This window comes from Equus quagga, chromosome 3 (genome assembly GCF_021613505.1).
Source record: "Equus quagga isolate Etosha38 chromosome 3, UCLA_HA_Equagga_1.0, whole genome shotgun sequence".
Classification (NCBI taxonomy): domain Eukaryota; kingdom Metazoa; phylum Chordata; class Mammalia; order Perissodactyla; family Equidae; genus Equus; species Equus quagga.
In genome coordinates, this window is record NC_060269.1 from 30249318 (window position 1) to 30267742 (window position 18425).

General features: G+C 38.1%; 1 protein-coding gene across 1 annotated transcript in view; it reads right to left on the reverse strand.

Annotated features, from left to right (window-relative positions):
- RNF150 (ring finger protein 150) overlaps positions 1–18425 on the reverse strand; it is a 236063-nt gene that overhangs the window by 85963 nt on the left and 131675 nt on the right. Inside the window, exon 2 of the mRNA XM_046657345.1 lies at positions 7549–7799. Within this exon, the coding sequence (XP_046513301.1) occupies positions 7549–7799 (251 nt within the window). The remainder of the gene's footprint in view (positions 1–7548; positions 7800–18425) is intronic.

Below are 18425 nucleotides of genomic sequence, written 5' to 3' on the forward strand. Positions count from 1 at the left end.
TAAATGGCCAGCAAAATGTTTTTCCTAATCATTATAGGGCCTTTCCATCTCAAGCGGGTTGTGGCTGGCAACTGCTCTTCCCATTCCATCTCGGTGCCTTTACTAGTGTCCTGCTGCCTTCACAGGTGTAAGTGTGATAGAAAAGGCTCCTTCACCTAAGTACCATTCCCTCAGCTTCCTCTCCTGACCCACCTTGCTCTGCTCTGGCTGCTCTGCTCCTATCTTTATGATTCAGATCTGGTTCCTGACTCCAAATGCTCGTATGCTCTTACCACACTGGATTGTCCTCTTGCCTCATGACCCTGCCCTGCCTAAGACCCTGATTCTACTTTGCTCCAAAATCACAGTTAGATACAAACCCTATTCACTTTTAAGTGGTCCCAGCTCTGACACCCCAGCTTTGACAGTATTCTAGACCCTCACCTACTAAGCTGCCTAGGGGAGTCAGATTTAGATCTCGGTTTATGTCTGATTATGTAACAGAATATTCTGGACTTGGTCAGAGGTGAGACTCCACTGGGCTGGAATGTGACATTATAAAAAGCAGCCCCCAAAAGGTCCTGTGTGTGCTCTGGGCCAACTTGTATCCTAACTGATATGAGATGCTTCACCAGGCTCTTACATGTCACAGGGCTTGCTCAGAAATGGGAAACAGGAGTCTAGCCACCTCCTTCAGCTCTGCAGAGAGATAGCTGGAAACAATCAATCACTGGACTCAGGCACACACAGACTGGCTGACAGATAAGGGTCCCCAAAGGAGGCTGGCCTGGAAGATAAGATGACAGGACTATATGAAAGACAAGCATCACGAGTAAAGAAGGTTGCTGCAGAGCAGTGGATCCTGAGCAGAGGAGCAGTGGATCCAGACGGGCGAGAGGCTGTGCTTGGTCTCTGCAAACCAGCCTCCTTGTTTTACCTTCCTCAGAGTGCCTGCACACATGGGAAAGGTGAGGTCTGAGGCAAGGAGGGAACAGTTTCAAATAGTGATAAGAACTGAGAAGAAAATAGAATACATAAAATGATGTGATAGAGGGAGACTGGGGTGTGAGGCCACATCAGCGCATCCCAGGCTGTCTTCAGACCTCTTCTGGGACACCTACTCTCTAGGGGAGCTCACCTTGTCCTGGCCATTTAAATGGCACCGTATATTGATGATTCCCATATTTCTATCTCCGGCTCTTCTCTCCTGTCCTCCAGACCTGCATACTGAAATACCTACCCGACATCTCTGTTTATATATCTAACAAGTTTCTAGAATTTATCATTTCCAGACCCAAATTCTGGATTCCCCAGCCCCTCAGGATCTCTTCTTCTGTCATTCCCATTTCAGTTAATGCTGTGAGAACTGACCTAATAGCATCCTTGATTCTTCTCCTTCTCTCACACATATGGTAACCATATGATTTATCCAAACTGGAACACTTGTGAGAGTAAAATAATGAGTTATTAATAATTTGGCTGGTATACCAGGTATAAACTAGGATATATTCTTTATATTCTATATTTAACCCACAAGATTTTAAAATACTGTCCTAATCTGATCCCTCCTGAGCTTCTCCACCTTACTTACTCTAGTCCATAGCCATCACCTGTCATCTGACCACTATATAGCTCTCCAACTGGGCTCCTATTTGTTTTATGTGCATTGCCTGCTGATGTCACTACAATAAAAGCTATGTGAAGGGAGAGTCCTTGTCTATGTTATAAATGTGGAAAATAACTTTTCTTATGCATAGACACAGAAACTTCTGGAAGCATGGAAAGGGAAGTGTTAAGAGTTGCTGCCTCGGGGCTGGCCCCGTGGCCGAGTGGTTAAGTTCGTGCGCTCCGCTGCAGGCGGCCCAGTGTTTCGACGGTTCGAATCCTGGGCGCGGACATGGCACTGCTCGTCAGACCACGCTGAGGCAGCGTCCCACATGCCACAACTAGAGGAACCCACAACGAAGAATACACAACTATGTACCGGGGGGCTTTGGGGAGAAAAAGGAAAAAAAAAAAACTTTTAATAAAAAAAAAAAAAAAAAAAAAAGAGTTGCTGCCTCTGCAGAGAGTTGGAGGAAGAGAAGTTGACAAAGGAAGTGTGAGGTGGGAAGAAAACTTACTTTTAAAGGCACACCCTTTTGTCTTTTTTTTTTCTGTGTGCATACACTATTGTTGTTAATTAAAAAACACTGCTGCATGAGAAATTATTCTCCAAGAAAGCCAATTTTTTCTCTGTAGTCTATTTATATGCCTTCCTTTTCCCAAAACTCCGGAGAAAAGACGAAAAAAAGATTCCATTTTGTTTCACACTGTGTCACCTGAGCTAAAAAGCCCATATCTAGACTTAACTCCGTGTGAGTTATATAAGAAATGAGCTATTTAATTTTTGGGGGGAAATACAATTTTCTAAGAATTGTTTTATCCATTAAGGTTGTCTCTTTAACAACTCTCTATCTGTCACACATATTTTCTCATTTGACCCTCACGTCAAGCCCGTGGAGCTGACACATGACCATTCTCACTTGACACGTGAGGAAATCTAGGCACAGAAAGGTGAAGTAACATAGTAACAGAGAAAAGTGAAGGTCACACCACTAGGAATTGCCAGAGCAAAGATTTGAATCCAGTCCTGCGTGACTCCAGAGCTGGTGCCTGTAACTATTATCTTGCACTAGGTTTATCTTGGTGTAGTCGCTTTAGGACACACAGCACACCAGCCAAATCTCCTTCTCCACTTTCAGTTGCACCCCTTATTCTCCACGTCACCATCCAAAAGACCTTGCTGTGAGGTTACTAATGTAAAGAGCATCTAGCAAATCTTACTCCATGGGAAACTGCATTGGAATGATCTTCTCCAGGCATAGTGTGACATGAAAGGGCTAGTGATCATGTAAGATGATGGTGACCTTCCTTTAACTGTGATCTTCACAAAGCCAAGCAGAGACTGAGGTGCTCATCTGGCTAATTCAAGTTCAGTCACTCTTTTCCATACCTGAATGGTTGGATACTTCACCAATGTAACATTAGCACCTTTGATCGTCCATCGCTGTGAGCCTACATCTAACCTGAGATGTTCACTCTTTCTGAAGGACTGATAATGCTTTAATAAAAATAAATGACTTATGTTAACCCGATGCTTATTATAGCTACAGCTTGCACAGCTGTAACTTTCTGTTGAATGGAATGGAGTATTGTCCATCAAAAGAGAAATATTTTTCTAAGAGAAATAATATGTTATTCCTCCCATCAGAGGGCTAAAAGTATAGTGTGTGTTTAGATCAGGAAACAGTGCTAACTTTTAACATGATCCTAATTCACTGAGTGACCCTGAGGGTAACATCTTTAATTCAAGGAAAATTCATAAAATGGGAGCAGAATAAAAACTTAACTCTACGAACCACTTCTATACTATCCACTTCCAATTTGCTTTTCACATACATCACAGAGTATGCATGTGCTAGAGAGACATGCAAGCTACACCCACCTGCACAAAGGGAATTAGCCACTGAAATAATTACTCAACTAATTCAAGTTTAAAATTTCATTTTGCCTCAACTGCCCAATGATTGCTTGGATTGTCTACAGACTCAAAAACATAGGGATATCATTTCTATATATCATGATCAGACTAGCTGAGTATCTTAGCAATAACTGATATATATATATATGTATAGTTTCTTCATATGTAACCCTTAGGAACCAGTGGATATCTATCGTCACTGCTTTGTGTCTAACTGGTAGTAAGTATCCACTTAGGTTCCAGAATATTCAATGAAAGTGGCAAAGTTGGATTTGTAAGTGGTCGTCAAGGGATATATATAATAGTAATAATGGATACCATTCATTGAGAGCTTAAAAAGAGTTCAGAGGCTTTAAAAAATAATATACATTAACCCATTTAATCCTCACTATAACCATAAGAGGAAGGTGTGTTAGAGTCATCCTTTTAAAACAAACAACAACTCAGACCTTACTGGTTTACGGAAAATTTTTACTAATACTTTAACAATCAGCTAATTCCAGGGCTATTTATGGCTATTTATATTGCTCTAGAGCTGGGCCGTCCAATAGGACTTTCTGTGATGATGGAAATGTCCTATATACGCACTGCCATGTGGTAGCCTCTAGAAATGTGGCTAGCGTGACTGACGAACAGAATTTTAAATTTTGCTTTATTACAATTCATTTAAATGGAAATAGTCACACATGGCTAGTGATTATTATGATGGACACCACAGCTCTAGACTATAGAAAATGGAGGAAAATTTGTAAATTCTTCTTATAAAGCCAGTATAATGATTACCTAAAAATGATATAAATGTAAGCTAAGTACAAATCTCACATGTGAATATTAAGGTAAAAAATAAATAATATACTAAATCAAGTACTAACAAATACAATCCAGCATATGTTAGAAGAATAATACATACTGGGAATTCAGGATGATTCAATATTGGGAAATCCATTAATATAATCCACTTCCATTAATAGATCAAAGGAGAAAACTCAGACCACAGCTCTTGAAAAGGTATTTGTTAAAATTAAACATTCATTCTTGATTAAAAACTCTGAATAAAATAGGACTAAGTTTACATTTACATAACATGATAAAATATCTCTCTCAACCTAGAAGACTGCATGAGAAAAATAATGAAATGGAGAACTGAGAAAAACAACTCCATTAAATTCAGCATGTTCCCACTAAACAGTGAATGAAGGGGGATATGTTCACTATTACTTTAGTTGATCCTGGAGGTACAAGCCAATGAATTAGATAATAGGAAAAAACAGGAGGTTGAAAGTTTGAAAGAAGTAAATTATCACTAACTACGCATATTATTAATGTAATCCTGATAAACTAATATAAACAATCACAAATACTACAATGTGGTGGTTAAGATCATGGACTGTGAAGCCCTGCTGCCTGGTCCAATTGCTAGCTCTGTTACTAACTAGTTATGTGACCTTGAGCAAGTTATTTAACCTCTGTTTCCTCCTCTGTAAAATGGGAACAATAAAATTATCTACTATAGGGTTACTAAGAGGATTAAGTATGGAAATAAATATAAAGCTCTTACAAAATGCCTACATATGACAAATACTATATAATATTACTATTATTAAAGTAATAATAACATTGTTCTTATTATTACAGTAATAATAGGAATATCATAATAATTCAAATTATAAGCTATAAATCCATAAATTATAAAATTACATATATAAATTATAAATATGTACAAAATTAACATACAAAAATCAAACCCCTTCCTATACGACAAAGGAGATTTCACGGGTGAGCCCCATGGCATAGTGGTTAAGTTTGCCATGCTCTGCTTCAGGGGCCTGGGTTTCCAGGTTCGGATTCCAGGTGTGAACCTACACCACTCGTTACACATACTGAGGCAGCAACCCATATACAAAATAGAGGAAGACTGGCACTATGTTAGCTCAGGGCAAAGCTTCCTTGACAACAACAACCAAAAAAAGAAAAGAAAAGAAAAAAGGAGATTTCATTTATAATAGCAACACAATGATTAAATACCTAGGAATAAACATACGAAGAGTGTGCAAGATTAAATAATATTTCAAAATGCTACTAAGGGACCAAAAGAATAGCTGAATAAAAGGAAAATATTGACCATATTTGGATAGGAAGATTCAACATGAAAAGGTTATAAATTCCTTCTACATTATTCTATAAATTAGAAAACTAGATACAAGTGATTCTAAATTTACATAAAAATAGACACACAAAAAAGTGAAGATAGAGCAAGAAAGTAAGATTAGCACAGATACGAGACATATTACAGTGCTCAAGTACTCAAAATGGTATGTTACCAGAGTATGAATAGACAGGTTAAAGGTACAGTTTAGAGAGCACAGAAATAGAACCAAATACACATGGGTATTTAATATATTCTAAATGGGGCTACTGCATATGAGGGGGAAAAGATTACCCAATAAATACCAGTTACAAAAATAGGTAGGCCATCTGAAAAAGAAAATGTTGGCTCTCTACTTGGTTCTTTACACTGAAATAAATTCTGTATGGATTAAAGATTTAATCATAAAAGTGAAATAAAAAAAGTAGTGGATGAAAACATGAGAGAATGTTGTTCCGTAGTCTTAGGCTGTAGAAGATATTATTATTATATTAAACTCAGGAGCTATATAAAAAGATTGATAAATTCAGTTACAGAAAACCCCAGAATTTCTGCATGACAAAAAGCACCACACATAAATCAAACACAGTGAAAAGTTGGGAGGAAAAAATGGAATCCTTTATCACAAAACAGGTTACCTGCTTTAACTAATAAAGAACGGATATACATCAATAAGAAAATGACCAACAACTCAACTGAAAAGTGGCCAAATAATGTAAGCAGATACTTTATAGAAAAAAATTTACTTTTTCTATTTTACTTGAAAAGATATTGAACATTACTCATGACAAGAAAAATGTGATACCATTTTTTACTTACCAAATTTCACACAACAAAAAGCTGTAACAATCTTTTGGTGAGAATATGGGAAAACAGTATTTGCTTATTATTGTGTATATTATTGTGTATATTAGTATGAACAGTGTTATACTAATATACTGATGTTGTATACATTAGTATAAACAGTATTAGTATATTGTTGGTTAATGTATAAATTGGTTCAACCTTTTTGACAGACAATTTGCCAGTAAGTTTAAAATACACATACCATCGCCCTAGTTATTAAACCTCCAGAATTTACCTTATAGATATACTCACAAATGTGCTCAGTGTCACATATATATATATATATATATTTTTTTTTTGGTAAGAGAAAACATGTCCATTAATAGGAGCTGATTTGATAAGTGTGACATATGCCAAAAATGAAATGTTATACAGTCATTAGAAATGAGAAGCTTGGATTGAGGGTTGATATGAATTAATCTCCAAGATGAAGTGAGAAATAAGGGCACAGAGTTAAGTGTGCTACATCTGTTTAGAAACACACACACACATTTGTAAGCATATAAAATATCTCTGAAAGAAGATATTCTAGAGAGAGGAACTGAATAACTGAGGGACAGTCAGGAGAAGGCAATTACTTTTCACTGTATACCATTTTATACCATTTTATACCATGTGTATACATTATCTGTTTCAAAATTAATTGCTTTTTAAAGTAGCTTTTATTTTTTTTTTAATCTCCTTTTCTTCTTCTGTTCACAAGGAGGAAATCCTGGCTCTTCCCAAATTATGTTGACACTGTTAGCATAAACTCAGCTCACTTATCTTTTCTCTCTTTATTATGTGCCTAAATAAATAACTGTCCAAAAAATGAGCAAAAGAAACATAGAACAAAGCACGTCGACTTTACAGAACAATACTAGTAAAACATTAAAATATGTGGATTTGGAAAAGATCTGAAAAACTATACAGCAAATGTTAAGAGCATTTACCTTGAGTGGGGATATAAGAGGTAATTTTGGTTTTATCTTGGTATTTTCTGTGATTTCCAAAGTTTATACAATAATATGTACTACTTTTGTAATAATTTTTTTAAAAACTTGTTGCTACTCACCTGGTTCCTGTCCCTGGCATTTGCATATCGAAACCTCTGGATATAATAAAAGACCAGCCATGCGAGGGAAATGATCATCAGGACAATGAAGGAAATGGAGACAAACACAACCGAAGTGCGGCTCACGTATTTCTGCAAGTTCCGGGTTCCGATGGTGATGTACATCGTCACAGTGATGTTTCTCTCCAGCAAGCTTACTATCTCCTTTCCTTTTGGCTCAGGGATCATTATTGCCACGATGTCTTCTACACCTATTGTGAGAGGGGTAGGCAGGGTCGGGGGTAAGAGAGAGGGAGAAAATCACAATGAAATGTCTGGACAAAGTAACATGCAAGCAAATAATGACACTACTTTTGACAATTCTATGCCAGATCTCATAGCCAGGTCTAATTCTAAGATCGAACAGCCAGAAATGGAGTTAGATTTTCTCTTTCTTTAGCTACCTTGGGTTGGTGCTGTCTTGTATATGAGAAAAGAGCCTAAACTGAACTCAGGATTTTGGTACCAGCAATGTCATGATCATGCTCTCTCCAGCTCTCTTAGGGGTTGTTGACCCTGGTCTGGTAAACGCAGACCCTTCCCAACTAGCCCAGTTTACAGTTCTAGATTGCATTTCACAGATCCCCAGAGGAGGAGAAAAGGCACTTTGTACCTCATGGCCAAAGGATAAAAATGCCCAGTTTTTTTTGTTTGTTTGTTTGTTTTTAGAGGAAGATTAGCCCCGAGCTAACTGCTGCCAATCCTCCTCTTTTTTCTGAGGAAGACTGGCCCTGAGCTAACATCTGTGCCCATCTTCCTCTACTTTATATGTGGGATGCCTGCCACAGCACGGCTTGCTAAGTGGTGCCATGTGGGCATCCGAACTGGCGAACCCCTGGCCACCGAAGTGGAATGTGCGCACTTAACTGCTGTGCCACCGGGCCGGCCCCAAAATGTCCAGTTTTATGCCATCTGTCTGCGAGCTCTCTCTCTTTCCCCCCCACAGACACTAGGAATACTCAATTACAGATCTCTACTTATTATTTCCAAGGCAATTTTCTCCCACAATGAGTATCCAAAGCAACCCCCCAAAAAGGTTTCTTAATGAGCTCTACTGTTATTTGCCAACATAAAAAAGCTTATCTAACCTAATTCAACGTAAACATCCTCACACACCTTGTGTATCCTCACACCAAACCAAGGGAAAATGGAGGCTGTACAGAGAATTCCAGGAGTGTTTTGCCTCCACTCTCCAATACTCTCACCACAATGCCCCTGTTACTGAATAGTTGGAAGCAAAAGTGGTAACTTTCTTGGGTCTGAGTTATCTAGGTCATTGTCCCTATTCTTCATGACACTATGTAAAGAACAGCCTCTCACTTCTAGGGCCTCTAAAGGGGATCTTTAGTAAGGATATGATACCAGGTGCAAATAAACCAAGTCGACATGTCATTGTGGCTGACACATGGACTAGAATACTGATTTCACTAGGAGAGGTTCTTAGGGGTCACCCCAATTCACGCCTGCAAAGCTCTTCATGGGCCAGCCTTCCACATGGAAACAGCCCACTACCTGGAGTCACTACAAATGAAAGAGAGTAAATTTGCAATTACTATGTTGTAAGATTCAGGACAAAACTAAACACCACTATAGCTGCTTAAAGCTGGCTTTATTCACATGCTGAGGTCAGTCAGCTGGATGGAACTACCAGATTACATTTGCTCAGAGTGTTACAAGTCTCTTAGAAGCTACTTAGGGCCTTCACTTGAGATCAACCTTGATCTCTATGTAGGTTTTCAATCCTAAATTCCCTGATGGTACTTCACGTAGGCTGAATAAATACTTTAAAAGCTAACTACATACAAAGGTGTATGTGCTACCTCAATGACATACTTCTAAAAATCCCTAAAACCCTTGCATTGACTCAATTGTAAAATCATAAAGCCACGTGGTGTTTAGATGTGGCTGTTATTTCTGGGAATTACCGAAACTGATGGCTTGAATTTCAACTTTGCAGAATTTACTGACAATTCCAATGCTCCTTTTCTTTTCATGTTTACTTTGGCTAATGGCTGCATGTGGTCTGAGGTTTTGTGAGGGATTAAGGCTGCTGGCAGGTTTTTGTCTCTACAGAAATATGATCTTCTTTGTACTGGACTAATCCGGCCTGGTGAGGCTCAGCCCAGTACTGTAACCACTTTATAGATATTTAAGTACTGGTAGAATCATAATTTTTCATTTAATTTATTTCCTTATTTATATTTTTTAATCATATCTATTGAGGCTCTAATAAGATTTTTTTTAAGGAGGGAATCTTGGGGTTATTTAAAGACTTTGTATGCACAGTCTTGCACAGGTTTTACATTTTTTAGTAGTCAAATTTTATTAATACACGACTTTACGGCTCCCAGTTTTCATACTCTGCTTAGGAAGCTCTCCACCAAAGATGATAGAAATATTCCTCTAAAACTGCTTTTTAAACCTTATAGTTTTACTTTTTACATTTAAATCTTGAACAATTTAAATGTGATTTAACAACAACACAACATTTATGGAGCTCTTATAATGTGATGGACAGAGAGGAAACAGATAGGATGCAATTTATTTTTCCCCTAAATTCTAGACATATTTGGGGCTACCTTTGGATTTTGTTTGATTGTAAGCTTGGCCTATTTTTTACTGAATCTATATCAAGCTATTTTAGCTGTGTAGCTTTTAACATACTTACTATCTGGTAGCCTAACTCTTCCCTTCCTCATTTCTCCCTACAATTTTCCATTTAACTACTTATATGGAGACCATGGAGCCTGTAGTGAAGGGTCTGGGACTGCCAAGTTTGTTTCAAACCCCAGCTCAACATTTTAAAAATAGGCAACCAAATTTTGGATATCCACAAAGTTTTCAAGTACTCATCATCCGTTTTCAGGGACCTGAGAAAACATTTTCTCTTCCCGTAGGGTAAAGTATAATTTAAAGCATTTATTTTAAACTTAAGTGCTTAGTTACACTACTTGTGTTGTTTGTAGCACTACTGTGCCTTCATGAGACATGACACCCACTTAGAAAGACACACAGTGAACACGGCAGTGGGCAAGTCTATTCATCCAGACTTAACTGCATTCTTCTTCAGTATTCATAATGAACTTCTTGGGCTGATGATGGTAAAAAATTGATGAGATTCTGGGATATTTCTCCATGCCCTTTAGGCTATGTATTGTGCATGGTGGAAAGAGATACTGAGGGTATGCATTCATCTCAATAGAAATAGTCATTGAGAACTTCGATACTTAATATGTCCAAAAATGGTACCAAGTGAAGTGGATTTGGGTGAATGATCTGACCAATCTGATCAATGCAGAAAATCCAGGGCAAAAGCTACTTATAGGATCTAATCTGTTCAAATGATACACGTGCCCCAATGTGAGTTATCAGACCATTCCCTGATCTTTGCTTCATGTCGGAACATGCAGCTACTGTCAGGAAGAAGCCAGCAGATTCTCCCCAGGTATATGGAGTGTAACTGCTTCTGAGGGTATCTGTGAGAGAGGGACGGGGCAAACAGGGGTGAGGAGAGAGAGCACTGGAAGTCCAGCTGAGGAATCTCCTCAGAGTTAAATGCTGCCCTGAGTATCTAATCTATGATACATTAGATGCTCTGAGACTCAGGGAGAAGAAGTTAACAAATAGCATGCTTTGTATGGGTAAAATCTACAAAGAGCCCCTGATATTTGGGCAATTTCATGTTTACTGTGACGCTTAACCACTCTAATACTGAGTGCCTCTTTTTGTAAAATTATGTCAGCCTACCATCTCTTTTCCTCCGAAAGGTACTTTATACTTCTGAGTGATCACTGTTATATAATCATTGTATATTCTGGAAAAGCTCTTCAGCCCTGTGAGAGAATGTATGACCAGCACACACAAGACCCAGTTGCCAGACAAACAACAGGAGCACCCTTTATTTTCAGTGCTTCCTTTTCCCAGGAGATGCTCAATTGCCACTATTTAATTTGGCATATGCAGATAAGTAAGGAATCAAAACAAAGGTTCAGAAAGCCAAAGAACGCTTAATAACCAGGAAATTCTTTACTTACAAATTCAAAACCAGGTTTTGTAAGCATTGCATTAATAGAATGTCTAGATCACCAGCAGAATGCTACCCAGTTTACGGAGCTGGCAGCCCCATTCCTCCCTGTGCACCGTGGAGGGTGACGACGTGCCTCCTAGGTTCACGTGAACAAAAATCCTTTTTCAATTCTCTGCATCCTATTTCTCCCCTAATCTTTACTTTAGTCTCACTGATAGCCCTTTAGAATTTAGGCAATAAGAAGAAAAGGCCACAGGTTCCATTTGCAGATAGTTTCTATTTATACACTTCATGTCTACTTTTTTCTCCCCACAGTCAGCTCCCGATTATCATCTACTTTCAAGTGAGATAATGTATGTGAAATCACTTTTAAAACTGCAAAGTATAAATGTAAAGTATTACCACTTTCTGCATTAATTTAGAACATTTTTAATAAATACAGATGCAAAAGTCCTAAATCATTCACAAATAGACTCCAACAATATAGTAAAAAAAATCTTCATGACCAAGTGGGATTTATCCTAGGAAGGTAAGGGCGATGAAACATTAGAAAATATATTAATGCTTTTTAGTACATTAACAAATTAAAGGAATAAAGCATATGCTTATCTTGTGGCGCTAGCTGTCCTCCAACACCTGGTCTCTTCCATCTACACTATTAGTGTTTCAGCTGGGCACAAGCTGTCCAGCGAAAAATGCCAATCCTCAGCCTCCCTTGCAGCTAGACGTGGCTAAGTGATTAATATCTGGCCATGGAGATGTGAGTAGAGATGATGTTTGCCACTCTAGGGTCTTACCCATAAAAGCACTGAGCATGTGCACCCCAGATCCTGTTTCTTTTCTCCAACTTTAAATAGAGAGAGATGGAGCAGGCAGCTTCTTAGAGAAGTCATATGTTTAGGACGGCACCCCATTCCTGACTCTTATTAAGAGAAATATAAGGAAATTTCCTTAATGTGATGAAGAGTATCTTCCAGAAATAGTACACTAAATGGAGGGGAAAAAACATCAGAAATTTTCTAATTCAAATCATGAATAAGACAAGGATGAGCCAACATTTAAAGCAGATAATTCTAAATGCTCGTACAAAGAGACATAGAAATTAAAGAGAGTGGTAAATCTTGAAAGGAAGAGGGCAAACTGTCATTATTTGGGGGATCACACGGCCACCTAAAAAAGCCAAGACAACTTAGCTATTAAAATGAGAAGAATGTTCAGTAAAATACAAGATTCAAGATTCAAGATCAACATACAAAAATGAAGAGCTTTTCTATACACCAGTAATATGTAATGGAAAAAATGATCTTTACATATAGCAGCAGAAATCATAAAATATTAAGGATAAACCCAATAGACACTGGCCCTATATGAAAAAAACTATACAATTAAGTTTCTCTGAAAGACATAAAAAATTTCTGAAGCAAATTTCATTTTAACCCAAGGATTATTTACATATCATGTATTTAGTTTCCAAGCATACATGATTTTTAAAGTTACCCATTTGTAATTATTATTATTATTATTATTATTTTGTTGTTGCTGCATTATGTTCAAGGAACATAGCCTCTGGATATTGATACTTAATCATCTCGTACATTTTTAAGGGGTAAATGTTCCATTTGTATCCAGAAACGTATTCAAAACCATTCATTGCTGGGTACACATCTCTCTTTAATTAAGCTTATTAATTGTATTCAGATCTTCCACATCTTGGCTTATTTTTGTTTGCTTGATTGCCTGAAAGGGATGTGTCAAAACGTCTCATCCAACTTTTTCTGTTTTCTCTCTGAAGTTCTGTCAGTTGCTGCTCCACATTTTGAGTTTGTATAGTTAACTGCATATGTCTTCATGATGCTTCTATCTGCTTACACTGTTGTTGCTGTGGAGAGGTCTAATGTCATCATGATCCTTGTTCTCTGGAAGTGATCTGCTCTTTCTCTTTGTAAACTTTTGGAGTTATATTTGAGAATAGTCTTTGATGTTCTTAAATGTCACTGTTTATTTATGAGTATTGATCAGTTTGGTAGCACACAAACACTTTCAATCTGAGGAATTTCATTTTTTAATTCTAAAACATTGTCTTTATATTTATTCAAATATTTCCTCCTATATTTTTCTCTCCTGTGATTCCTATTACCCTGTTGGTGGTACTTACTCTTTCATTCACCATATTTTGCATACTTTTCCCCCCTCTCAATTAACAAACTTTTTATTTTTAAATAATTTAGAGTAATAAGTGGCAAAAAGAGTACATAGGAGTCCCATACACCTGTCTCCCAACTTCCTCCAACGGTGGCATCTTACATATTAAAGTGCATTATCAAAACAGGAAATTGATTGGCATAAAATAATTAACTAGATTACAGGACTTACTCAGCTTCACCAGTTTTGGCATGTACAGGTTTTTATAAAGTCTTTGCGTAAAATTCTATGACATTTTATCACACACAGAGAGTCACAGAACCACTACCACAATATGGAAATATTCCATCACCACAAAGGAATCCTCCTCTTCTCTCTTTCCCTAACCCCTGATGTCCACTTGTCTATTCTCCATCTCTATATTTTGTCATTTCCAGCATGTTATCTAAATGGAATCATACAGTATGTAACCCTTTGAAATTGGCTTTTTTCACTCAGCATAATGCCCTTAACATCCATCCAAGCTATTGTGTGTATTAGTAATTCACTCCCTTTTATTTCTGAGTAGTATTCTATGGTACGGAGTGTGGTACACCACAGTTTAACTATTCACCCATTGATGTACATATGGGTTGTTTCCAGTTTTTTGGCTATTAAGAATAAAGCTATGAACATTACTGTACAACTTTTTGTGTGAATATAAATTTTCATCTCTCTGTGATCAATGCCAAAGAGTGCAATTGTCACAATGTATGGTAGCTGCATGTTTGGTTTTTAAAAGAAATTACCAAACTGTTTTCCAGAGCGGCTGTATCATTTTACATTCCCATTGGCGATATATGAGTGATCCAGTTTCTCGACATCCTTGTCAGCATTTAGAATTATCACTATTTTTCACTTTAGTCATTCTAATAGGTATACAGTGGTATTTAGTTGTGTCTTTTATAATTTCTCTTTATCCATTATGTCTGACTTGTGGCAGAGTTTCTCAAGCTGACCTCCCAGCTCCTGAATTGATCTTTAGCTGTAAACACTCTGTATTTTATCCCATTTATAGTGTTCTTTATTAAATGATTATATTTTTCATACTAAATGTCCCCACCCCCTTTTTTAACAACTCCTAGCTCCTGCTGCATAGACTCTTCCCTTACTTAATATTTGTGGTCCACGTTTTCAGTTATTCTTTCTCGGCTGCTACCTACTCATACTGTACTTTCTTTGATAATGTAATACTCCTCAGTTGTCTCCTTACCTCCGCCTGCGAGCTCATGTTTCCCTAGTGGAATCAGCTACTCTGCCTGGTCATGTTTTTGGGGAAAACCAAGGTGGGACCCCGGTTTTGTTCCTCCAGCAGATTAAGGAGAGATGTGAATAAGCTCAGTGGGCTCCAAGCACCACCGAACCACCAGCGACTCCTCCCATTCAGACAGGCTCTCTGCAACATTACAGATGGCTTGCCCTCCTCCTAGATGGCCTCATCCCATTTACCTGAGGCACTGAAGTTCAGGCCTCCTAAGTCAAGAATTATCTCCCAGATCCTTAGAGCCACACTCCTTTGTGCATCATCTAATCCAACCCAACTTCCTATCCACATCCTGTTTCTCAAACTCTTCCTCTACGACTCTCAGAACTTTAAGTCTCTGGTCAACAAATTCCCTAGGAGATTCCATCTCTTCTTGGAACGAACACTTCACCCCTTTGATCCCTCACTTCCTTGGTTTGATTGATCTGGCTGCCCTATGAGGACACTACTCTCTCTGTACTATGGTTAAGGGGTAAATTTCTTTTCTTTTTAAATTTTTATTAAACCACACTCCGCATATCTCAGAGCCCGAAGGTGGTTTGGTGTCCATACTCCATCTTGCTACTTCCAGACCATCACTCCTAGCCCCATCCCACCCTCCCTTAAAACCACTTATCTTTTGAGATTCTACCTGGATTTGCAACCCTCTCTCTGCCCTCCTTGCTTCATCTACCAACCTCCTGTTCATCTCCTTTATCACCCTCTTTAGCTCCTAGCTCATAATATTCATCCTTCTTTGACTAAAACTTTAGTATTCACAAGGATAACACACCCAATACTCTGGCCTGTGGGTTGTGTGCTCTCTTCTTCTCCACTGACCTTTTCTTCCAGTCCTTCTCACACACACATTCCCACCGGCTTACCCTGGACCTGTCACAACCAGAAACTTCACCATCTCTGAAATCTCGATTTCAAGATGTCACTTTGCCAACAGCACTTCCTCTTCATCTAGCTCTCTTTGCTCTTCCTTCCCACCTAATAACCAAACCTCTACTTTCTTACCATCCTTCAGCCCTCTCCTGGCTCCACTTCTCTCCTTACCCAGCCGAGATCACATGCTCCATGGTTATAAGGACTCCTCTAAAAACACTCTTAGCTCTCTTGTTCTTCTATTTCTCCACAGAGCATGCCCTACAAAATTCGTTTTTTTAAATGCCTCCAATTCTTGTGAACACTGCTGAGAGAAAAATCTCACAAGTCATCTGTTTTCACTTTAAATTTATGATCCCTTTCCTCAAATGAACACTGAATATTGGCTGTTCTACTCTATTTTGGACCCACTCTCCCTCTGTCCAAATGATGACCTCATATCTTTACAGCTCTCCTCAAACCTCTGTACCCTCTTCCCACTCACATTCTCAATTAGTGATCTTACTGCAGGAGCCACTGAGAAAAATTACCCATCAGACGGCAGTATCCTGACTATTACTAAATGAGGTAATTCACAGTGAAGCACTTAGCAAAAGCCATGATATAGATGTTCAGTTTCGTTAGTATCATTACGGTTTTACCACTGCCAAATATACAAATGGTACTGCCTCTGCCTCACCCTTCTCTTGGTACAATGCAGGACATGTGCCCTCTGCTACAGAGGCCTAATCCTATCAGTGAAATGTGCCCTCAATGTGTCACAGTCACTTGGGCAGGTGTGGGCAGGGCACACAGGACTTTTATTCAAATTATGATGAAAGTAAATGCCCTCTTTTCCTGCTGGTCTTAAACAGCTGGGAGGCAAAGCTGTGGCAGCCTAGTACTGTCTTAGTCTGGACAATAAACGTGGTTTCAGGGGACAAAAACAAATTCACAATAGGACTAATTTAGGAGTGTGAAAATTTATCATTCAGGAACCAAACTGATAACTTGCAGTGCAAACCGACCGACATGTTTCTCCAGAAGACCTCTAGACTCAAAATATTAAAGGCTCATCTGAACTGTCAGATAAAACTGATTAATCTGTGCTCCCCCAATGCTTTGCTGAAAACTGGAAGTATGTCCAATGCTAGTCAAGTGCATTTGAATTATACAACAGATCCCTTAAGTGGAGACTTGTCATTACAGTCAGAGGCAGACACTCAATAACAACTAAGTTTCATAAGGTCAAAAAACCTTTAAAGCACATGATAATGATAGCCAATTTTATTTTCCTTAGAATGGCTATAGTAACTTAGTTAACTTACTGATGCAGATTCGTCAGCTACACTTGAGATGATCAATGACACATTTTTTCCTAATTTACAAGTGTGTAGAATTTTCTATGAATTTGTGATAACTGTAGGGGGAGTTACAAATATAAAATAAGGTATTTTACTTATAGTCCCACCTGTAGCATTTTCTTAGAACATATTCAGTAAATTGGACTCAAAAATAGTTTTTGTAAGGATTTTAAATGGTTAAAAATATCATAGAATCCATGCTGAAACAAACAAATCATAGAATACTAAATTGATTTACAATAATTCAGTTTTTATTAGAGCAAATAAGCATGCCTAAAGAACCTTCTGGTTATATATAATATGCTTTAAATTCTAGTTTTAGTTTGGACAAAAGCCAATAAATATGTAAGTATAAGGAGCAGACTAACGGAATCACAGGGAGAGGAGACTAGGAGACACCAAAGTTCTCCAGCATTCCCTTCTTCCTAATAATCTAGTAAATGAAGTTCAACAGCAGAATCACTTATCATAACTTGTAGCTGAGTGACCTTGGAAGATTTACTAAAGCTTTAAGCTTCAGGTTCATTATCTCCAAAACTCTAATAGTAAATGCACTTAGTCAATTAAATGAGATAATGCATACAAAGAACTCAGAACACAGTAAGGGATCAATAAATACCAAGTTACTATTACCATTGACATCATCGAACAATTATTTAAAACAACCCAGACAGTATAAAACTTGCATTTAGACCAAAAAGGTAGGGTAGGGGTGGGAAGGAGTTCAAGAACCTTGGTTTCCACTGGGGTCTGGGAACAGAGGCTGAGCTTCTGGACAATCGAGAGCACAGGCACCCCTCCACACAGCTGGGGACCATGAGGGCCATGCTGAGCAAGTTGCCATTTCTGCAACATGAAAGGGTTAACTTTCTACTCACATTGGTCAATTAAAGGAAACTCTGAGGCAGATAAATAGAAAATCAGTCTTCAAAGAAATAAACGAATGTAGCTGGGTTAGCAATTAACGGCCCAAATCACATTGCTATCTTAAGAAAAATAAAAACTGTATAATTTTTAGTTTGAAACAGTCACATAATCAAAGCAAACATGGATTCGTGTTTTGCTCTGCTTTGAACTACTGGGGGAAAAAATCACATCAATTATTCCCCACTAAACTATTTTTAACAACGCATGGGAAGAATTTAGGATTACA